The sequence below is a fragment of the Nannospalax galili genome, unplaced genomic scaffold (genome assembly GCF_000622305.1).
Source record: "Nannospalax galili isolate Female #2095 unplaced genomic scaffold, S.galili_v1.0 scaffold285, whole genome shotgun sequence".
In the NCBI taxonomy this organism is placed as follows: Eukaryota; Metazoa; Chordata; class Mammalia; order Rodentia; family Spalacidae; genus Nannospalax; species Nannospalax galili.
This window is the reverse complement of record NW_008355157.1, coordinates 2898185-2917164: the sequence shown is the minus strand read 5'-3', so window position 1 is coordinate 2917164 and position 18980 is coordinate 2898185. Positions and strand designations below refer to the sequence as shown.

At 36.1% G+C, this 18980-nt stretch overlaps 1 protein-coding gene across 8 annotated transcripts in view; it reads right to left on the bottom strand.

Moving 5' to 3' along the window:
- Nucleotides 1–18980, bottom strand: part of Mpp5 (membrane palmitoylated protein 5) — a 69244-nt gene that overhangs the window by 24510 nt on the left and 25754 nt on the right. For 5 of the 8 annotated variants that reach the window (XM_008852143.3, XM_029555551.1, XM_029555552.1 and 2 more), the window contains 3 exons: nt 18197–18299; nt 15081–15608; nt 7024–7232 (listed from right to left, as the gene is read on the bottom strand). In XM_008852143.3, the coding sequence (XP_008850365.1) occupies nt 7024–7232; nt 15081–15447 (576 nt within the window). In that variant the 5' untranslated portion in view covers nt 15448–15608; nt 18197–18299. The remainder of the gene's footprint in view (nt 1–7023; nt 7233–15080; nt 15609–18196; nt 18300–18980) is intronic. The other 3 variants (XM_008852145.3, XM_029555555.1, XM_029555553.1) reach the window with 2 other exon arrangements.

Genomic DNA, 18980 nt, shown 5'->3' with positions numbered 1-18980 from the left:
GTGAGTTCCAGGCCAGCCAGGAACATAGTGAGACCAGGTCTCAAAACCAAAAGAAAACAACAAAATCTAAAACCAAAAAGTTAGAACACCACTCTGTTCTCTGGTTTTGGTAACTAAAAAATGTTTCTAATAGTAGAATTTTGTGTGTACATATGGAATGGCACCGCAAATACTATCTTAATTCCGTGAAAACCTTACTAAAACAAAGATTAGGAAAGACTGTGATCTGAAAGCATAGGTAAGTAAAAGCTAATTATTAAGACAGTGCTTTCCTTTCTAAAATTCACCAAATCCACGTTGAATTACTTAGAAATCTATAGTCCCTGACCAAATATCTTTTGACTGCTGGAGAAAGCAGCTCTGAGTGTGAAAAGAGAGTTTGGGATTAAAAATATGCCAAGAGTTTATAAATTAACTCAATTTTCTGTGTGAGAGTTTTTTTTCCCCTCTATTCCTAAGTCAGTTCTTAAACATCTCTGAGATCTTTCCTTTAAAAAGAATTTAGAATGCTGGTAAGTAACCACTTCTCCATTGATGAGCCCAGATGTTATTTAGTTTAGTGTCAACACACAGCATGAGCTACCCTTACAAGGCCGAAGAAAAACTGTTCTTACATTATTGGACCCTTCCCACTGACCTATAAAAATATTCTCATTCTTTTGGTTTATACCTTTTATTTTTATAGCTGCTTTTGAAAAATCCTTACATGGAGGTATATATCTAACTAAATCAGGATATATTAATATAATCAGAATATATTAAAAACTCAAGACTGAAAATCTAATTTTTAGAACAAAAATAGATCTGATCAAGTGTTTTCCAAAAGACAGAGAAATGGCCAATAACTATGTAAAAACAGCACCAGTAATCATTATAGAAATAGAAATTAAAACAAGAGATCACTACATTTCTGATAGAATCAGTAACAGGAGGATCAGTAAGATGGCTCAGTGAGTAAAGGTACTTGCCACCAACCTGACAACCTGAGTTCAATCCCATGAAACCATATGGAAGGAGAGAACTGACTCCTTCGACCTGTCCTCTGAATTGGAGTTCACACCATGGCACGTAGGCGAGTGTGTGTGTACACACACACACACACACACACACACACAAACAAATGAATGTAAAATGGTTAAAAATGAATCAATGACAGAAAGCAACCAAATCTCTTTCTGGTAAGAGGCTAAATAAATGGTGGATACTTACACAATGGAATATATCTCAGGAAACATTACAAACTACCAGGGCTACAGACTTAGCCTAGTGGTAAAGTTCCTACCTATCATGGGTGAAGTGTCAGGTTAAATTAGATACATGCACAATAGGGATCAATCTTAAGATTTTACTGAGCAAAAAGAAATTAGACACTTTATGGTGTGAATGTGAAATGACCCCAACAGGCTTGCTTTTGAACATTTGGTCCTCAGCTAGTGGTGGTTTCTGAGGCTATAGAAAGTTTAAGAGGTAGGGCCTAGCTGGAGGAAGTGGGTTGCTAATGTTCTATGTGTTACGGGTTATAACTTTTGTTCCAACAAAGTTATAACTTTTTGTTCCAACAGTCTTTCTTTCCTAACTACCAAGGTAATATAGCTAGCTGCCTCACATTCCTCCTGCCACAGAGCTGAGCCACCCCAACATCATGCCTTCCCCTCAGGATGGACTGATTATACCTTCTCAAATTGTGAGCCAAAATAAATTGTCCATTTAAGTTGCTTCCTGACAAGTATTTAGCCACAGTAACAAGAAAAATAACTAATGAAGACACAAAAGAGTAAATATTGTCCACATATTTGACATGCTCATAAATGGTAAATTAGTAAAAGAAAAAGCAGATCAATAGATGTCAAAAGGGTCTCAAGAGCAGAAGAGGTGGTTATGTCTATTAAAGGGCATTGGGGGAGCTTTATGGAATGGAAGATGTTTTAATAGCTTGGTGGTGGTAGATTTCACAAGTGTATACACAGATATTTACACTGAACTAACAATGAAACATCCATTTTGAGTAAATGTAAACCACACCTCAAAGTTGGATTTTTTAAAAATGCATCTATACCTTTGAGAAAATCTCTATGCATATAGTTTTCCCTTAGTATGGCACAAAATTAGTTCCTGAAACTCTTCCTCCATATTCAAATCCAAGGTCACTTAAAACTCTTCTATAAAAGGGTGGAGTATTTGCATATAACTCACATACCTTTCCAGCCATATACTTTAAATTATTTCCACATTACTTATAATACCTAATAGTTTGCTGTATAGTATTGTTTAGGGGATAAAAAGGAAAAAATACTGTCATGTGTTCAGTATAGAAGCAAGTATTTTTAGCAAACTACGCTAAATGTGAGGATGTCAAATCCAGTGATATAGAGGGTCTTGAGTTGCAATGTTAAGTCATTGATTTGTGTTTCTTTCTGATTTTTTTTTGTGCAGTACTTGGGATTGACTCCAAGGCCTCACCCAGTCTAGGTATGCTCTCTACCACTGACTATACCCCAGCCCTGGAGGACATTTTTTATACCTATTTTTACCAAAATGAGATCATGCTATTTGAACTGTTTTAAGAGTACTAGACTATTTTGACTTCATAACAATAGATTAAGACTTTTTTTTCTATCTCATTGAGTATTTTCAATTCTAAAGCAGAAAATGACCATGGTAGTTCTCACAGCCTTTTCAGTAACTTACAGGATCAAGTCTTAGCTCCTTAATAGTAAGTACCCATGATTCTTGCCCCTTTTCCAGGCCAGTCATTCCTCATGCCAGCATTAAACTGTTGTTCCCCACACATGCCATACTGTTTCCCCACAACATGGTGATCATGCTACCATATCTGTCATACATATATTTATTTATACACATACACATATATCACATCTCAAAATAATCAAACCCAGATATGACTTGCATTTTATGCCAAGATGTTGTTAGATAAGCAAAAGCTATTTTAATGGAATTCCAAATTCTCAATATTTTCTTTTAACTTTATTTTTTTTAATTTTGAGTGTTTTGCCTTCATGTAGGTAAGTGCGCCATGTCATGCAATGCCTACAGAGGTCAGAAGTGGGTGTCAGATCCCCTGGAACTGGAGTTACTAACAGGTGTTAGCCATCCTGTTGGTGCAGAGAACCAAACACAGGTCTTCAGCAAGAGCAGTCAGTGCTCTTAACCACTGAGTCACCTCTCCAGACCCTCAATATTTTCTTTAAAAAATATAGTATAACCACAAAATCTGCTTATTAATAAAGCTTAGATCATCAAAAACTTCATTTAGATCTTACTATGTAATTTCTTACAATTTATTTATTTAATGTGCATATGTGTAGGTCAGAGGACAACTTCTTGGAATTGAGCCTTTCCATCCATCATGTGGGTTCTGGGGATCAAACTTAAGGATGTCAGGCATGGTGGCAACTGTCTTTACCTGCTGAGCCATTTCACCAACCCATAATTGATATTCTCAGCTATAAAGAACATTTCTTAACATTTCACTAAATTCTTTGAGACTTTCACCTATTAAATTTCCATTTAAAAATTATACAACTAGGGGCTGGAGAGATGGCTCAGAAGTTAAGAGCAACTGCTCAGAAGACTGGAGCTTGGTTCCCAGGATACTGTCAGACAGCATACAATCACTTGTAACTCCAGCTCCAGGGGATCTGATACCCTCTTCTGGCCTTTGTGGGTGCACGCGCACGCACACGCACACACACACACACACACACACACACACACCCCTTTAAAAAATGATGCAATTAAACAGGAAGTAATTTCTTATGTATTGCATATACAAATGCATGTTTAGTTTTTGAAACAGGGTTTCATTATATATAGATCCAAGCTGGTATCAAAGTTACTATGTATGTAACCAATACTTGGCTTTGAACTCCCTTGATACTCCTGCCTTTACCTCCTGCATGCTGAGATTTACAGATGTGTATCACCATGCTCAGAAAATTTCTTCTTTTATTTATCCAGGGTCTCATGTATATGCTACACAAAAGCTTTACCACTGAGCTTCATACTCAGCCAAATTTTTTCTTTTAAATACTGCACATTAAAAATGGTGGATTATGAAGGCTAAAAAGCAAAGCATGGACACAGAAGCAATACCTACTTTTATTCTTATGCTAGTCACAAAACCTCACCTGGCTTTACTACACAAAAATATAAAACAAGTGAGTTAGAGTCACTGATGGCTAAGATTTTTATTTTCTAATAAACTAAAGGCAATGGGTCCATTTAATCTCTAGAACTCTGCTAATAAATATCCTTCTTTGATGAGCTCTGAGAATGTGTTTTTCCTCACAAGTGTCTCATACTGACAGTCAGGGTGACTTCAGAGCACAACTCCACAAGAAATCATTCATATTGAAACATCATCACATTCTGTGGCTCTGACCAGGCTATTTTGGACTCATTTTATGACTAGTCTCAGTCCAAAGTCACCATCATCTTATCACCACCCAAACAATACAATTTTCAAGTACTCCCCAAGGTCTACATTAGCTTTTCTCTATTGAAGCAATTACTCCCTTGCTTTTCACATTTTCCAACCACTGTCCTATTCAGTAAAACAAAGGTCCAGCAGACAGCTGTAGGATAGGGAATTTGGTTAGTATTCTCAGCCCCTCACAATAGAAATTACACTATATATATTTGTTTTGTTTTCACACAGGGTATGACTATGTAGTCCTGGCTGGCCTGGAACTCCCCATATGTAGACCAGGATGGTCTCAAACTCAGTGATCCACGTGACTCTGCCTCCCATGTGTTAGGATTAAAGGTGTACAACACTGTGTCTTATACTATTTTAAAATAGTATAAGATCAAAGTAATGCTGTTTCAATCTTTGTTTTAAAAAATAGTAATTTGGCACTGGAGAGATGGCCCAGCAGTTAAGAGCACTAGCTGCTCTTGCAGAGGACCCGGGTTCAAGTCCAGCACCCAGCATGGCATCTAACAACTATCCATAACTCCAGTTCCAGGAGATCTGACGCTCTCTTCTGACCATTGTGGGCACTGCACAACACGGGTGCACTTACATATATGCAGGCAGTACACTCATATACATAAAATAAAAATAAATATTTTTTAAAAAATTGTAATTTGGGGGACTTGAGAAATGTCTCAGTAGTTAAGAGTACTGGCTGTTCTTGCAGAAGATCTGGGTTCGAATACCAGCAACCACATGGTAGCTAACAACCATCTCTAACTCCAGTTCCAATCTGTGGCCACTGTACAACATGGGTGCACGTACATACATGCAGGCATAACACACATACAATAAAATAAAAATAAGTAAAAATAGCCGGGCATGGTGGTGCATGCCTTTAATCCTAGCACTTGGGAGGTAAAGGCAGGCGGATCTCTATGAGTTCGAGGCCAGCCTGGTCTACGTAGTGAGTTCCAGGCCAGCTGGGGCTACAGAGAGACCCTGCCTCAAAAAAGACCAAAAATAAATAAATAATAAATAAATAAAAAGTAAAAATAGTAATTTTCAACAAAACTGTTTAAACTATCTGAAGAAATATAAAACATTAAAGAAACTTGAGTAGAAGTGATATTTTTAAATACAAAAAGCTACAATAATAATTACTGTTTGTTTCCTATGGTGTTGGGGACTGAACCTTGGGCCTCCTATGTTAGACAAGAGCTCTGAGACCACTAACCTATACCCAGTGCTCAATAATTTTTTCAATGAAAAAAAAAATCTATTAATTTCAACAGTAGGTGAGTTTAGTAGTTTCAATCCGCTCTTTGAAACTGTGGTTAAGTGGACAGTTTCCTTTCAAAGAACGGATCCTCGGGTCATTCTTACATCCTGGGCAACGCTAGATTTCTCTCTGTCACACGTTCATGTAAGGTATTAGGCATTTCAATGAGGAAATTATGTCCCTTTCGGACCACTCTATATTCACCTGTAAAGTATCTCCTAACCTAATTTACAGGTCTGTAGCTCTTGGAAGGTGTAACCTGCCCCCCACCCCCTGCAACAGCCTTTTTTCACTTTCTGTATAGACTCTATGAAATATATTTACTTGGGAGGATTCTGAAATTATTTTTTTTATAATACCAATATAATGTGAAATTCTGTAATGATGGAATGTGTAGTGCCCAAAATGAGAGACTGATGTGTAACCTTTAAAATCTTCAATTTTAAAGATGTTTAAAGACCTATTTAACACTGAACATCAAGTATCAGCAGAATCTAGAATTTAAAAGTCATCATGTTAACAAAAAGAAACTTTTATAGTACATTAAAATTTGACAATCTGGAACATTTATAGCATTTTTATAGTAAGAAAATTTCAAAATATCAACAAGCAATAAATCCAGGGCTGGAGAGATGGCTCAGCGGTAAAGAACACCGGTTGTTCTTGCAGAAGACCCAGGTTCGAATCCCAGCACCCACATAGCAGCTAACGGGTGCACTTACCTACATGCAGACAATATATTCATACACATAAAATAAATACACGCATACACATAAAATAAAAATAATAAATAAAATATTAAAAAAAGAAAAACAATAGATCTTAAAGACTTACATATTCATAGCCCCTGATTATTAGAGCTTACACTTTTATCTAACTTTATAATATATAATAGTTAATAAAACCATGCTAAATGCATCAAACTGAAAATACCTGTTACTATCTAAACTTGTAATCACCCCCCCCAAGACTCATAATGCAGGCTATCCTGACCTTCAGCTCACAGAGATCCAACTGCCTCTGCATCATAGAATCAAAGGCATGCACCACCATGCCCTATCCTAAACTTATAATTTTAAACACAAATTTAAGTCTTCATGACCAGAGCTCTAACTCAACTAAGTTACTTTTTTTTTTTTCAAAATAAAATGTATGCAAAATTTTCCCACTGCAAGATAACATTAGCATGTGATTATTACCAATTCTTTGAAACAAGCTTAACAGTCAAATCAGTGCTTTCCAATAACACTGCTTCATTATCACTAAAATTACTCTGTAGATGTCAACAAGATGTTCAGCTACATACCTCTTGTACAAGCTCCTGTGCGTTGGCGATAAGTGGAAATGGAGGACTGGCCTTGTTCATATGTACTGTGACAGCATTGTGTATCTTGAATGCATTCTGGAAATCTTTATTTTGCACAAGTTGTAAAAGCAGTGAAATATCCTCCTGGCTCTGAGAATCAACCAAAGTATGTTGGATATGTTTAAGTGAAGAAAACAAGTCTTCAACTTCTAGTAGGAGAAGGAAAGTTATCCCAAAATTAATTATTTTGATCTTAATTCAATATGAGTTTTAAGATAAAATTTCTTGAACTGGCAAAAATTTACATTTTTAGAAAAATAAATTCGTATGACTTTAAGTGCCAATCCATGTTATTTTACTGATGTTTAACAATAACCTAAAAACTATACAATAGAATTAACTTTCAGCTTTTTATAAAGCATTTTAATTATAAACTAATACACTCTCATTATAAAATTAAATGAAGGGAATACAGAGAAATAAAGTTTAAAATATCCATAATCCTATCATCTAGAAACAATCCTCCCCCCAACATCCTTTATAATTTAACAGTACATTGTAAGTGCTTGTTCACATCAATGGTTTTAAAAAAATATTATAAATAATGGTTTCATCATATTTTACATGGCCAAAGCAAAACTTATAACAACTCTTACATTCAAGTTCAACATTTCGGATGCTTCCATTTTAACCAGCATAAGTAATAAGTGAGCACATAACAACCATCACTGCATATAAATTTGTCTGAGACTATGCTCTCTCAAAATAATTCCTACGAGCTGGAGAGATGGCTTAATGATTAAGAGCACTCACTGGCTGCTATTCCAGAGGACTGGGGTTTGGTTCCCAGCACCTATATAGTGGCTAACAACCATCCACAACTCCAGTTACAGGGGATCTGATACCCTCCTCTGGCCTCTCTATTGACATTGTACGCCATGGGTACACTTACATAGATGCAGGCAAAACACTCATACACATAAAAAAATACAAAAATTTAAATTCTTAGAAATAAAATTTTTATGCAAAATTCTGAGTTTTTAAAAAACAAACTCAGGGGCTGGAAAGATGGTTCAGTGTTTCAGAGCACTGGCTGCTCTTGCAGAGGACCCGGGTTCAATTCCCAGCACTCACATGGTGGCTAGCAACCTTCTGTAACTCCAGTTCCAGGGAATCTGATGCCCTCTTCTGACCTCCAGGGCACTTTTACACACATGCAGGAAATATACTCATACACACACACACACACACACACACACAATTTTCTTAAAAAAGAGAGAGAGAGAGAAAAGTCCTATTGAGACTCCAATTAAAACTAAACCTGTAAATAATTCTGGGAAAAACAGTAGATACTACCTGCTATTTACAGTCATGGGGGGGGGGGTTGCCTTATTTAACTCCTTTAAATAAGCCTTCTTTGCAAGGTTTCTTCGTTAAGTCCTGAAGCTACTGAGTTGTATTCCTTTATCTTGTATCTTACATTATATTTTATTTTTTTGAGACAGAGTCTCTGTCTCTGTGGGCATTGCATGTATAGGTGCACTTATACACATGCAAGCAATATACTCATACACATAAATTAAAAATAAATAAAATATTTTAAAAATGAAATAAAAACAGTAAAATTTAAAAAGCATTTGGTTGAACTACACATAGTTATTGCTATTTCTGAACAGTATGATATAGTGTATATTTTATGTGTCTTACTTTATTCAACCTTCATTAAAACCTTGCGAAATCTCCTCCATGTATATTTGAGGCAGGGTCTCATGCAGCCCAGTCTTAGCCTTGAACCCACTAAGTAACTAAGGATAACCTTGAGTCCCTGATTCTCCTACCTGTATCTCCCAAATGCTGACATTACAAGTGTACACCTCCATGCCCAGTTTTAAGCAGGGCTGGGGACTGAATCCAGGGCTTGGTGCATGCTAGGCAAGCATTCTACCAATTGAGCTACACTGCCAGTCCCTGAGAAACTTTCCCAAAAATAAATAACAACAACAAAGCAAACATTAAAGACACATCAAATTTCTACAGGTGGAGAAAAAGCAGCACACAGTAACAAAGTGACTTAAGTCAAGCATAAATGATACCAGGATGAGAGTTCACTTCTTCAACTTCAAAGGGTTTCCTCCCCCCTTTCTTTCCTTTTTTTCCACATGGGGGGTGGGTGGTGTTTCAGGGTTTGACTATATCATAACCCTTTTATATCACTTATCTGTTTTAGAAGGGCTACCTGAGCTGTGGTTTTTGTCCAATACAGCAACATGTAACGTTTACCAACTAGAATTGAGAAGAACTTAAACATTATGGCTGTATCACTATGTATTCTAAGGGGGGATCGCCTATATATAGTTATATATAGTATTTGTATGTGTGTGCATATAGAACACTGACTTCTGTTTTAATTCACTCTCCAAATGCTAACTTTACAATATTGCTGCATTTTATTTCTAGTATTTTTACCAAGCCTTATCTTAAATACTTTCTCAGAGTAATCTACTTTATCTCTAACATAAAATGGTAGGCAGTACAAGGTCTACAAAATAAGTCAGAGCTATGATTTCTGTGACTTGTAGAGGCTAAGCACCTTTCTGAGACATGTAAAGGATTTCTGAGAGCATTGTACTAACATGGGTAACCAAGAAGTACAGCAAAATTGACAGCTATGGTTTAGATCAAGTTTACAGATAAATTCTAAAGCTGTCTGTGACTGATGTAAGCGGGAAAGTTTCTAGATGAGGTTCTTAGAAAAGCAGCTCTAAGTACTTTTATCCCCCAGGCTCAAATGTTTCCATTAAAAATGTTTAATGAACAAGTAGAAGAGACTAAGTCACCAATCACCTAGAAGAGTTTTGAAAAATTCATTAAATATACATAGCTTGGAGCTAGAGAGATGGCTCAGTGGTTAACACTACCAGTTGCTCTTGAAGAGAACTGAGGTTTGATTCCTAGCACCTACATGGCGGCTAACAACCATCCATAACTCCAGTTCCAGAGGATCCAATGCCCCCTTTTGGCCTCCATGGGCACTGCACATACATGAGGTACTCACACATAGAAAAAAATACTCATATAAATAAAATTTAAAAAAATTTAAATGTTAAATTCTGTTCTGTTTCAGATATTTCTTTAGTTATGTCTAGCATTTTTTTTAGATTTTTAAAAATTTTTGTGTGTATGTGTGTGGCTCCATGAGTTTACGGTGCGACACACAAAGACACACAGACACAGACAGACAGACAGACAGACAGACACACACACACACACACACACACACACACACACAAGCCTACCAGAGATCAGAAGAGGGTATCTCATTCCTTGGGTGCTAGGAACCAAACTCAGGTCCTCTGCAAGAGCAATATACGCTCTCTGATGAACCATCTTTCCAGCCCCTCCCAAGCATTTTAAGTCTTTGGAAGGGTGAAAAAAGTTTAAAAAATCATTATAAGTAAGTGGAATGAGGTTCAGGTATGTGTCAAAGATCAAACGATATAGCACCAAATTATTTTCAGTAAAATTAGGTATGTTGAAGAACATCAATTTATAGTTTTATGCACATATTCCAATGAATATTTAAATCTTTAACCTCTAATTTTAGCAATCTAACTCAGGAAATTTTCAAACAGTCTTTGCACTTTAAACTTTAAATCTACTATCAGTAAATTTCATCACCTCATTTGCAGGAGGAAAAAAAAGTCTCTGGAGAAATGGCTAAAAACTCTGAGAGTGAAACATCCAATAGTGAAAACAACTTCTCAGAAGTAAGTTGAAGTAAAAACTATTTACTGGGCCTGGATTTTGTCTCCTTGTAGCCCCAGCTGGCCTGAAACTCGCTATTGAGACCAGGTTGGACTTGAATTCAGAGATCCAACTGCCTCCGCCTCCTGAGTGCTGGGATTAAAGGCAAGCACTACCACGCACGGCTAATACACTTTGTTTTTAAAAGTTCATCACAATCAGAAAAATTCCAGCATCTTTTTTTTTTTTAGAAGAAGCATTTCATTACAGCTTTAACATACTCATTAACAGTTTCCAGAGCAAAGATACATCTCTTCCAAAAGTGGCTACAAAAAATTTAGGTTCGCTGTTGAATTAATACAGTTATACATTACAGGGCTTATACTGAGTCCAGCATATCTCTTAATCAGTCAAAAGTCAATTTATGTTAGAAATGTGCAAGAGATACTTTATTTTATTCTTTATTCATCCTAGTTTTCTTTTCATTTGTCTTTTATTGGCTTCACATTAAAGTATCTGGTATAAATTAGAAGTCCTAACCACAAAATTCAAGTGTGTGTATAGCCTTTCCCATGTCCATTCAAAAGTGTAACAATCATAAAATTACATATAAAAACAAAAGGCAATCTTTTTAGTTTATTCCTTTTATTATGTCTAGGACATTACTCGTATCCCTGGTGCCACATTCCTTACCTATCAGCATAAAAACAAACAAAAGCTGAAATATAACCCCTTAGAAATATCTGAAAACTATTCTGTTGCCTTCACTCTTTAATACATTAAAGTGTTTACAGTTTATAAAAATATTAATTATTCATTTGGAATTAAGTTTTCCAATCACTGCTTTCTAATTTCTGAGGATTCTGACTACTTTTAAACAAAATTCTGTTTATCCCTTCTCAATATTTTCTATAAATTGTATCTTTTGTACCTTTACTATTACACATTGCCAAGTTTACAAATACTTTCATTAAAAACTATCCAGACACTTTTTAAAAAATTCCTAGTCACATTTTAAATTAAGAGTACTTTGTCTACTCACATATAAATGATAAATGATGTATCATTTGGAAACTTAGGGTGGCCTCTCACAGAAATAAATTAGCTGTCCCAGTCTTCCCTCATTTAAAACATTGCTGTTTCTGGATGTGAAAAAGGCTGAGAAGTTGTCTCCTGTCATGTGTGCATTAATTAAAATACAGGAGAGGAGACACATAATTTTAAGGGAGTACTTGCGTTGTAGTCTGATGTGTTAGCAGATTATGGACAGGGGAAAATGTTTGATAAAAGCTATACACCTCCTTAAACTTTTCTTTTTTAGTTCACTTACAAAATAATGAGGTTTTAAATTTTTTAAATATTTATTTTATTTTATGTCTAGGAGCGTATTGCCTGCATGTATGCAAGTGTACCCATGTCGTGAAATGCCCATGGAGGTCAGAAGAGGGCATCAGATGCCTTGGAACTGGAGTTACAAACTGCTGTTAACCACCATGTGGGTGCTAGGAATTGAACTTGGGGTCCTCTACAAAGAGTAGCCAGTGCTCTTAACAGCTGAGCCATCTCTCTAGCCCCAAAATAGCAAGTTTTGTTATGACATGCACATCACTGTAAGTGTGCACACTCACACCCTTTTAGCCACTCTTGGCCCCTGCACTCCCTTCCCACTGATCCCAATCTTCCCCCAGTCAAACAATCCCCTTTCTGCTCTCATATCTTCTTTTTTTTTCCCCTTAACTCCAGTTCTAGGAGAATCCGAAGCCCTTTTCTGACCTCCGCGACACAGGTGCACTCACATACACGCAGGCAACCAGCGGAGGTCAGAAGAGGGCTTCAGATTCCCCTGGAACTGGAGCTAAGGACGGTTCATAGCCACCGTGTGGGTGCTGGACTCGAACCCAGGTCCTCTGCAAGAGCAGTGAGTGCTCTTAACCACTGAGCCATCTCTCCAGCCCCTCATGTCTTCCTTTTAAATGAAAATTTTAAAATGAATAAATCTATAAACTGAGGTTACAACTGACAATTTAAAAATTAAGCTAGCTTTCCAAGTTACCTATAACTGACATTTACATGGGCTATATTAATACTAAATCCAGCACTTATTTCTCAAAATACTGAATTTTCTTTCTGAGAAATGAATTATAAATGCCTGATACTACATTTTAAATTACTTTAAAAGAAAACAGGTTACCCAGCCTTAAGTCCAAAGGCCACACAAAGGTATTAATGAAAACCACAAATTATAAAGGAAAAGTAACAACAGTTGTCCTTTAAATTGTAGAAAAGTCAATTATGGAATATATGAGCAGAAACAGAAAAAAGTAGGTAATATAGCTCCTTGGTGATAGAAGAGGAGGAAGAGGAGAGGAGGAGGAGGACTGGAAATTATTAGAAAGGCTGAATGAAGCAGGAAGATAACTTGAACCCAAGGAAGTTTGAGACCAACCTCAGCAACACTGTTTAAAAAAAAAAGAAAGAAAACCAAAAAGCAAATAAATGCAGCAAACAAGCTCATTTTCTATGTGAAAACAAAGAAAACACTACATTTCTCCTAAATTAATCATAAGCTATGTATTTTTATTATTATATGTTTATTGTGTAAACAGCCTGACTCTAAGTAATGCAAATGGAAAAAGCAATACATTAATCTCAAAATAATGAAAAAACCAGATCAATCCAGACTGTATATATTATAATATAAACCCCTCCAATCAAGAATACTTACAAACTATCTAAGGGAGGGAGGACTGAAAAAGGAGCCGAAATGGTGGGGAACGAAGAGCAAGCAAGAGGCCACAGGGAACAAAGTATTTCTACTCTAACAAATCCCTAAAGGTTAAAAAAAGAAACAAAAACCAAAACCCCAGCATCAAAATTCCTTCATATTGCCAGCCGCGGTTGACACATGCCTTTAATTCTAGCACTCGTGAGGCAGAGGCAAGTGAATTTCTCAAGCTCAAAGCCAGCCTGGCCTATAGAGCAAGTTCCAAGCCAGCCAGAGCTACATAGTGCGACCCTGTCTCAACAACCCTCCCCTCCCAAATATCTTCATAGAAATGTACCCTGTACCTATTTTTTGTTTTCCCAGTGTAATTAAAACATCTGAAGGCATTTAACAGACTCTACTATCTCTGAACACATTACTTACGATTTCTTGAACAGAAACGTGCACATTTTAAATGTACATTCTAATAAATTTTTAAAAAGAAAAGCAAATGACACATACAGAATAGAAATTGCTCCAGACCTGGAATAAAAAGACCCACAGAAGAACAAATGTTATCAAATACATAATGCCTCTGGGCAAATTAGGAAAAGGTACTGTACTCTGGGTAGCCAGAACCCTGGCCTGGTGGGTACGGTGCAGGCTCGATGTCACTCTCAGTTCAAACCCTTCATTTTGGGAGGTATGTATCAACTCCAGATCTGGCAAATTCAAATTTTGCCCTCTCAACTATTAGTCTGCTGTTTTGGGTTTGTTTATTTTTTTAAATTTATTTATTATTTTTATTTTGTGTATTTGTGTATTGCCTGCATGTAGGTAAGTGCATCTGTGTTGTGCAATGTCCGTGGAGGTCAGAAGAGGCTGTTGGATCCCCTGGGACTGGAGGTATGGACAGTTGTTAGCTGCCATGTGGGTGCTGGGATTCGAACCCAGGTCTTCTGCAAGAACAGTGTTCTTTCTTAACTGCTGAGCCATCTCTCCGGCCCCTAGTCTGTTGTTTTTAATCAAGTGATGTAACTGAGATTCAACTGCTGCTTCTTCTGTTGTTGTTTAAAATGAGGTCTCAACATGTAGCTTGCCGTGGCTGGCCTGGAACTTACAATCTCCCCACCGTGGCTTCTCAGTAGCTAGGATTACAGGTACACTTCACACTGATTATAGAGGTTCACTTTATCTCTGAAATGAAGAAACTGGGGACAGTGTTTGCTAAAGTACCTAAAGTGCAGTAGACACACAAGGCCAAATGATGACAACGACAAAAAAAAAAAAGGGAAGCATCTCTTAAAAACAGTAACCACTAAGAAATAAAACTCATTTGACCTAGCCTAGTTTTGAAGGGAACACAAACTAATGTATAAGGCTATGTTTCTCATACTTACTTCTATTAGCTTCTAACACTAGTTTAGAAAGAGTATTAGTATGTGGAGGAAGGTGCTATGTGGCTAAAAGCAAACAACAGCAAGCATAAAGAACTTAAGTCTTAAATTCAAATTGCCATCACTTATATTCTCTTAAATCTGTCCCTTCCCATACACATTTATATTGACATTCATAAACAGAAGCATAACATTCTGCTATTTTTACTTACCTAATATTTTCACAGCATAGTGAGGACTTTCTAAAACAATTCCTTCTTCTGTGTCAAATATAGGGTTATCTATTCCAGTCTTTGGAGGAATCTGAGCTAGTTTCTTAAGTCTCATGGAGGAATTTAGATCAAGTTCTTGCTTTTTCCCTTCTTCCTCTCGCCTCCGTCTCATATCCTCCTGCTGTTGTCGAATACGCTCCAACTGCGCACTTCTTCGCATGGGCATCATCCTGGTGCCCAGGTCTCCAGGGCAGTCAACAGCCATCTCTCGGTGCTTCTGATGTTCCTCTGGTGATGCAAGATCAAAATTTTTTATCCCGCTGTCTGATTCCTCTGTTACATGCCCATTCATATGGGATGTTGTCATGGTTAGCTATAAAAACATGTACCACTTTTTATACATCAAATTTTCCTATAAAGCCAATTCTCTTGATTCTGTAGTATAAAATCCATGTTACTTCAAAGAAAGGGAAAAAAACAACTTCTCATCACATAATAATGCTATGAAAAAGTATCCATGAGGGAAATCTAAGGGGAAAGATGGGGGGAAAAAAGTGTAAGAATTACAATATAAAAGAAACTGTACATAGCCTATTTCTGATCTCCACACAATACAGAATATCCAGTATTTAATACAATTTGCTATGTAGATTAAGGCCATCTCTCTCATTTTACAGATAAAGTTGAGGAAATCAAGGCATTAAAACAATGAAAGTCACCTCTCAAGAAATTTTACAGCTAAGAAAAATGATACACTGGAAGGTTTAGCAAAGCAGGAAAGTAAAATGGTTTGGGTGTTAATTTTATAGAGAATAAGTGCTTTAGGTATAATTAGGTATTTCAATGATCACATTAAACCCCTCAACTTTCTGCTTAATTAATACACATAGTGTTAACTGACTGCCTAAACAACTAATTACAATTTGGTACATAACACAAGCCATACAGATGGCTAACTTGAAATATAGAAAGTATTTTTGAGGCTAAAATTCATTTTTTAGGGGTTTGAGATGAAAATGATGCCTAAAGAATGATAAAGAAAAAGCAGAGGCATCTAAGGATAAAACTACATGACATTTATAAAAGAATTAAGATTAACTTTATAAGAATTCATTTAGAAAAAATGGTAGTATCTATACCACTCCAGAAAAAACAAATAAACATGTATAGCAAAAAGAGCATAAGGACAAGAAAACTGAATTTTCTATTTTGCCTCTGCCATGTCCCCTAGTTTTTTGCTTTAAGACTAATCCGTTTTTCTCTGAACCTCAGATTGTCACATAGAAAATTTACTTACAGGAATGTTCTGAGTTTTTAAACAAGATAATGAATGCATGTTATGAAATAAACACATGTATACTATTAGTATTAATTTGATTCTATCTTAAAAATCCTCCAACATATATTAAGTTAGGAAAAGTCTTATTCAATGGCACTAGTTTTTCATCAAGCAACTTCTTAGGCATAAATGGGGAGAGTGTTTATGTTTGCAAACCCACACATTAAACTTAATTAGCGTTCTTCTGCTCAAGCTTTAAAAATATTTATATTAATAAGCCTACTAACTCCTTGAGTGCCATTTGAGTAAATAAAATGGTTAGAGCACAGTGCTGACTAAGCAAAACACAGGAATTTAGGCAATAGTCCTAATACCAGTCAATCTTCTTTCTAAGGTCAAATCACAGTGAAAACAGAGAGAGAAGACAAAACTAATTAATACAAAGTAAGAAACTATACAGGGTCCAGAAAACCAATAAGGTCAACAATATGGAAAACAGATACAAGTTGCATGAGCCGCTAAAATTGTATTTTCACAAGAATTGTGATTATCATCCATCCTAATCTTAGTCTATTTATAACCATGCAATCTATAAGTACTTTGTTTACCATTAGCTTGCCTTCTTTTACATTAAGAGTTATTAAACTTAAGTGATTCTTAAGGTTTCTATATTGATTATAAATAGATGCAAATTCAGCTTATTTAGTGTTTTCATTACAAGTAAGCAGAAATTTGTGTCGGAGTTACTGTAGTGTTATGGTTAATTTTAATTTAAAAAATCTACGAGTTTACGTAGTTCCAGAGAAACTGGAATTTTCTTCATTTACAATTACTAGATATTAAAACTCAAACTTAGTAATAGAAAATATTCTCTTTTACATGCTACATATGACAATCTATAAAAATTATGGCTAAAATTAAAACAACTTAGAAACTCTTAAGAATGTATACATACTCACTACAGTAAATCATGGGAGAGAAAATCAAAGATCACACATCTGAGTCAGAATTCTCATTGTTGGACTATTAGTACCATACTTGTCTATGTGGATACAGTCTTTTATTCTCAGAAAAATTTCTGCAACTGATACTAATGCACTTAAAATTTCATTTTGGTTATCTCCCCCTGCAGTGTTCAGCTTAGTGAGAGAGACAGCAAAGAAATAATGATTTCTTCAGTTGATCTCTCTTCATCAGATTCCAAATGTGTTAGAGACACAGGTTATGTCTTATTTTTACTCCTCCAATACTTAGCATAAAATATGTGATGAAGAAAATATCCAAGAAATATCTATTCAATTAAACTTGGGGCACCATAAATCCAAAGAGAATACAGACATCTAAAACAGCGTAACAAGAAACACTGAAAATACAAGGCTATCTTTCTTTGTGTAGCATTTCAAAGAGCAACTAAAAATCAGTCATTTAGAAGTAGAGTCTGTCTTAGAAAGATGGAAATCATATGACTAAATGAGTAAGATGGAGAAAACGAAAATTCAAGAAATAGAACCATGTGTATAAAAGCTTGGAAACAACAGGTTAGTGGGAAAATAAGTTTTCATATAATCTTAATATTTAGGCAGAGGGAAATGAAAACGATACACTTCATATGCATGAACATGGTCACTGCCTAGCTAGAGTCCAGAACTCTGATTTTTTTGTGTGTGTGTCAATTCATCTTTCCTCCTCTTTTCTAGCAAATAAAATGCCCTTCGATCAGCAGCTGGAAAGTCTCAGCATTCCTCTGACATTCTAAAAGGTTGGACTATTTGTTTCCATAGAAACAGCTTTGTCAGCTAACACAGGATTCAGGCCAAGAATAGTGAAAAGAACTTACATTACGCGAACTGGAAAAACCTTGTCTGCTGTCCTTGCTTCTCTTCTGTTGCTGGTCTTTTTGTTTTGGGTTTTTTTCCTCCCCAAACTCAGGCTTTCTTACTCTGCAAAAGAAAAAAGGAGATAATTAACTAGGTGTAAAAGTATGCAATGTTTTTGAGGGAGGTAGGAAGATATATAATTTATACACACACACACAAAATATGATATATAATTCTTTTTGCAGATAGCTAGAATTTCTTATTACAAAGTTGTAAAAACACTACCTCAATCTCTAACAGATATCAATTAAATTAATGTTGTTATATATTAGTGATGTTGAAAATGTCAAATGCTGGACTGGAGATACGGCTCAGTCGTTAAGAGAACTGGCTGTTCTTGCAAAGGACTCGGGTTCAAATCCCAGCACCCATAAGGCAGCTAAACTATCGATAGCTACAGTTCCAGGGAATCTGATGCCCTCATCTGACCTCTTTGGGCAGTGCATGACATAGGTGCACTTACATACATGCAGGCAATACACTCCTACACATAAAATAAAAATAAATAATCTTAAAGACAATGTCAAATGGTTCAGTCACATTAATAAAAGTCTGGCAATTTCTCAAAGGCTAAATACAGAGAAACAATATATTTTACCCATTCAACTCTGAGGTATAAGCCAAGAGAAATGAAAAGATATACAACTACACACAAAAAAGTTGTGCAAAGGCCGGGTGTGGTGGCACACGCCTTTAATCCCAGCACTCAGGAGGCAGAGGCAGGCGGATCTCTGTGAGTTCAAG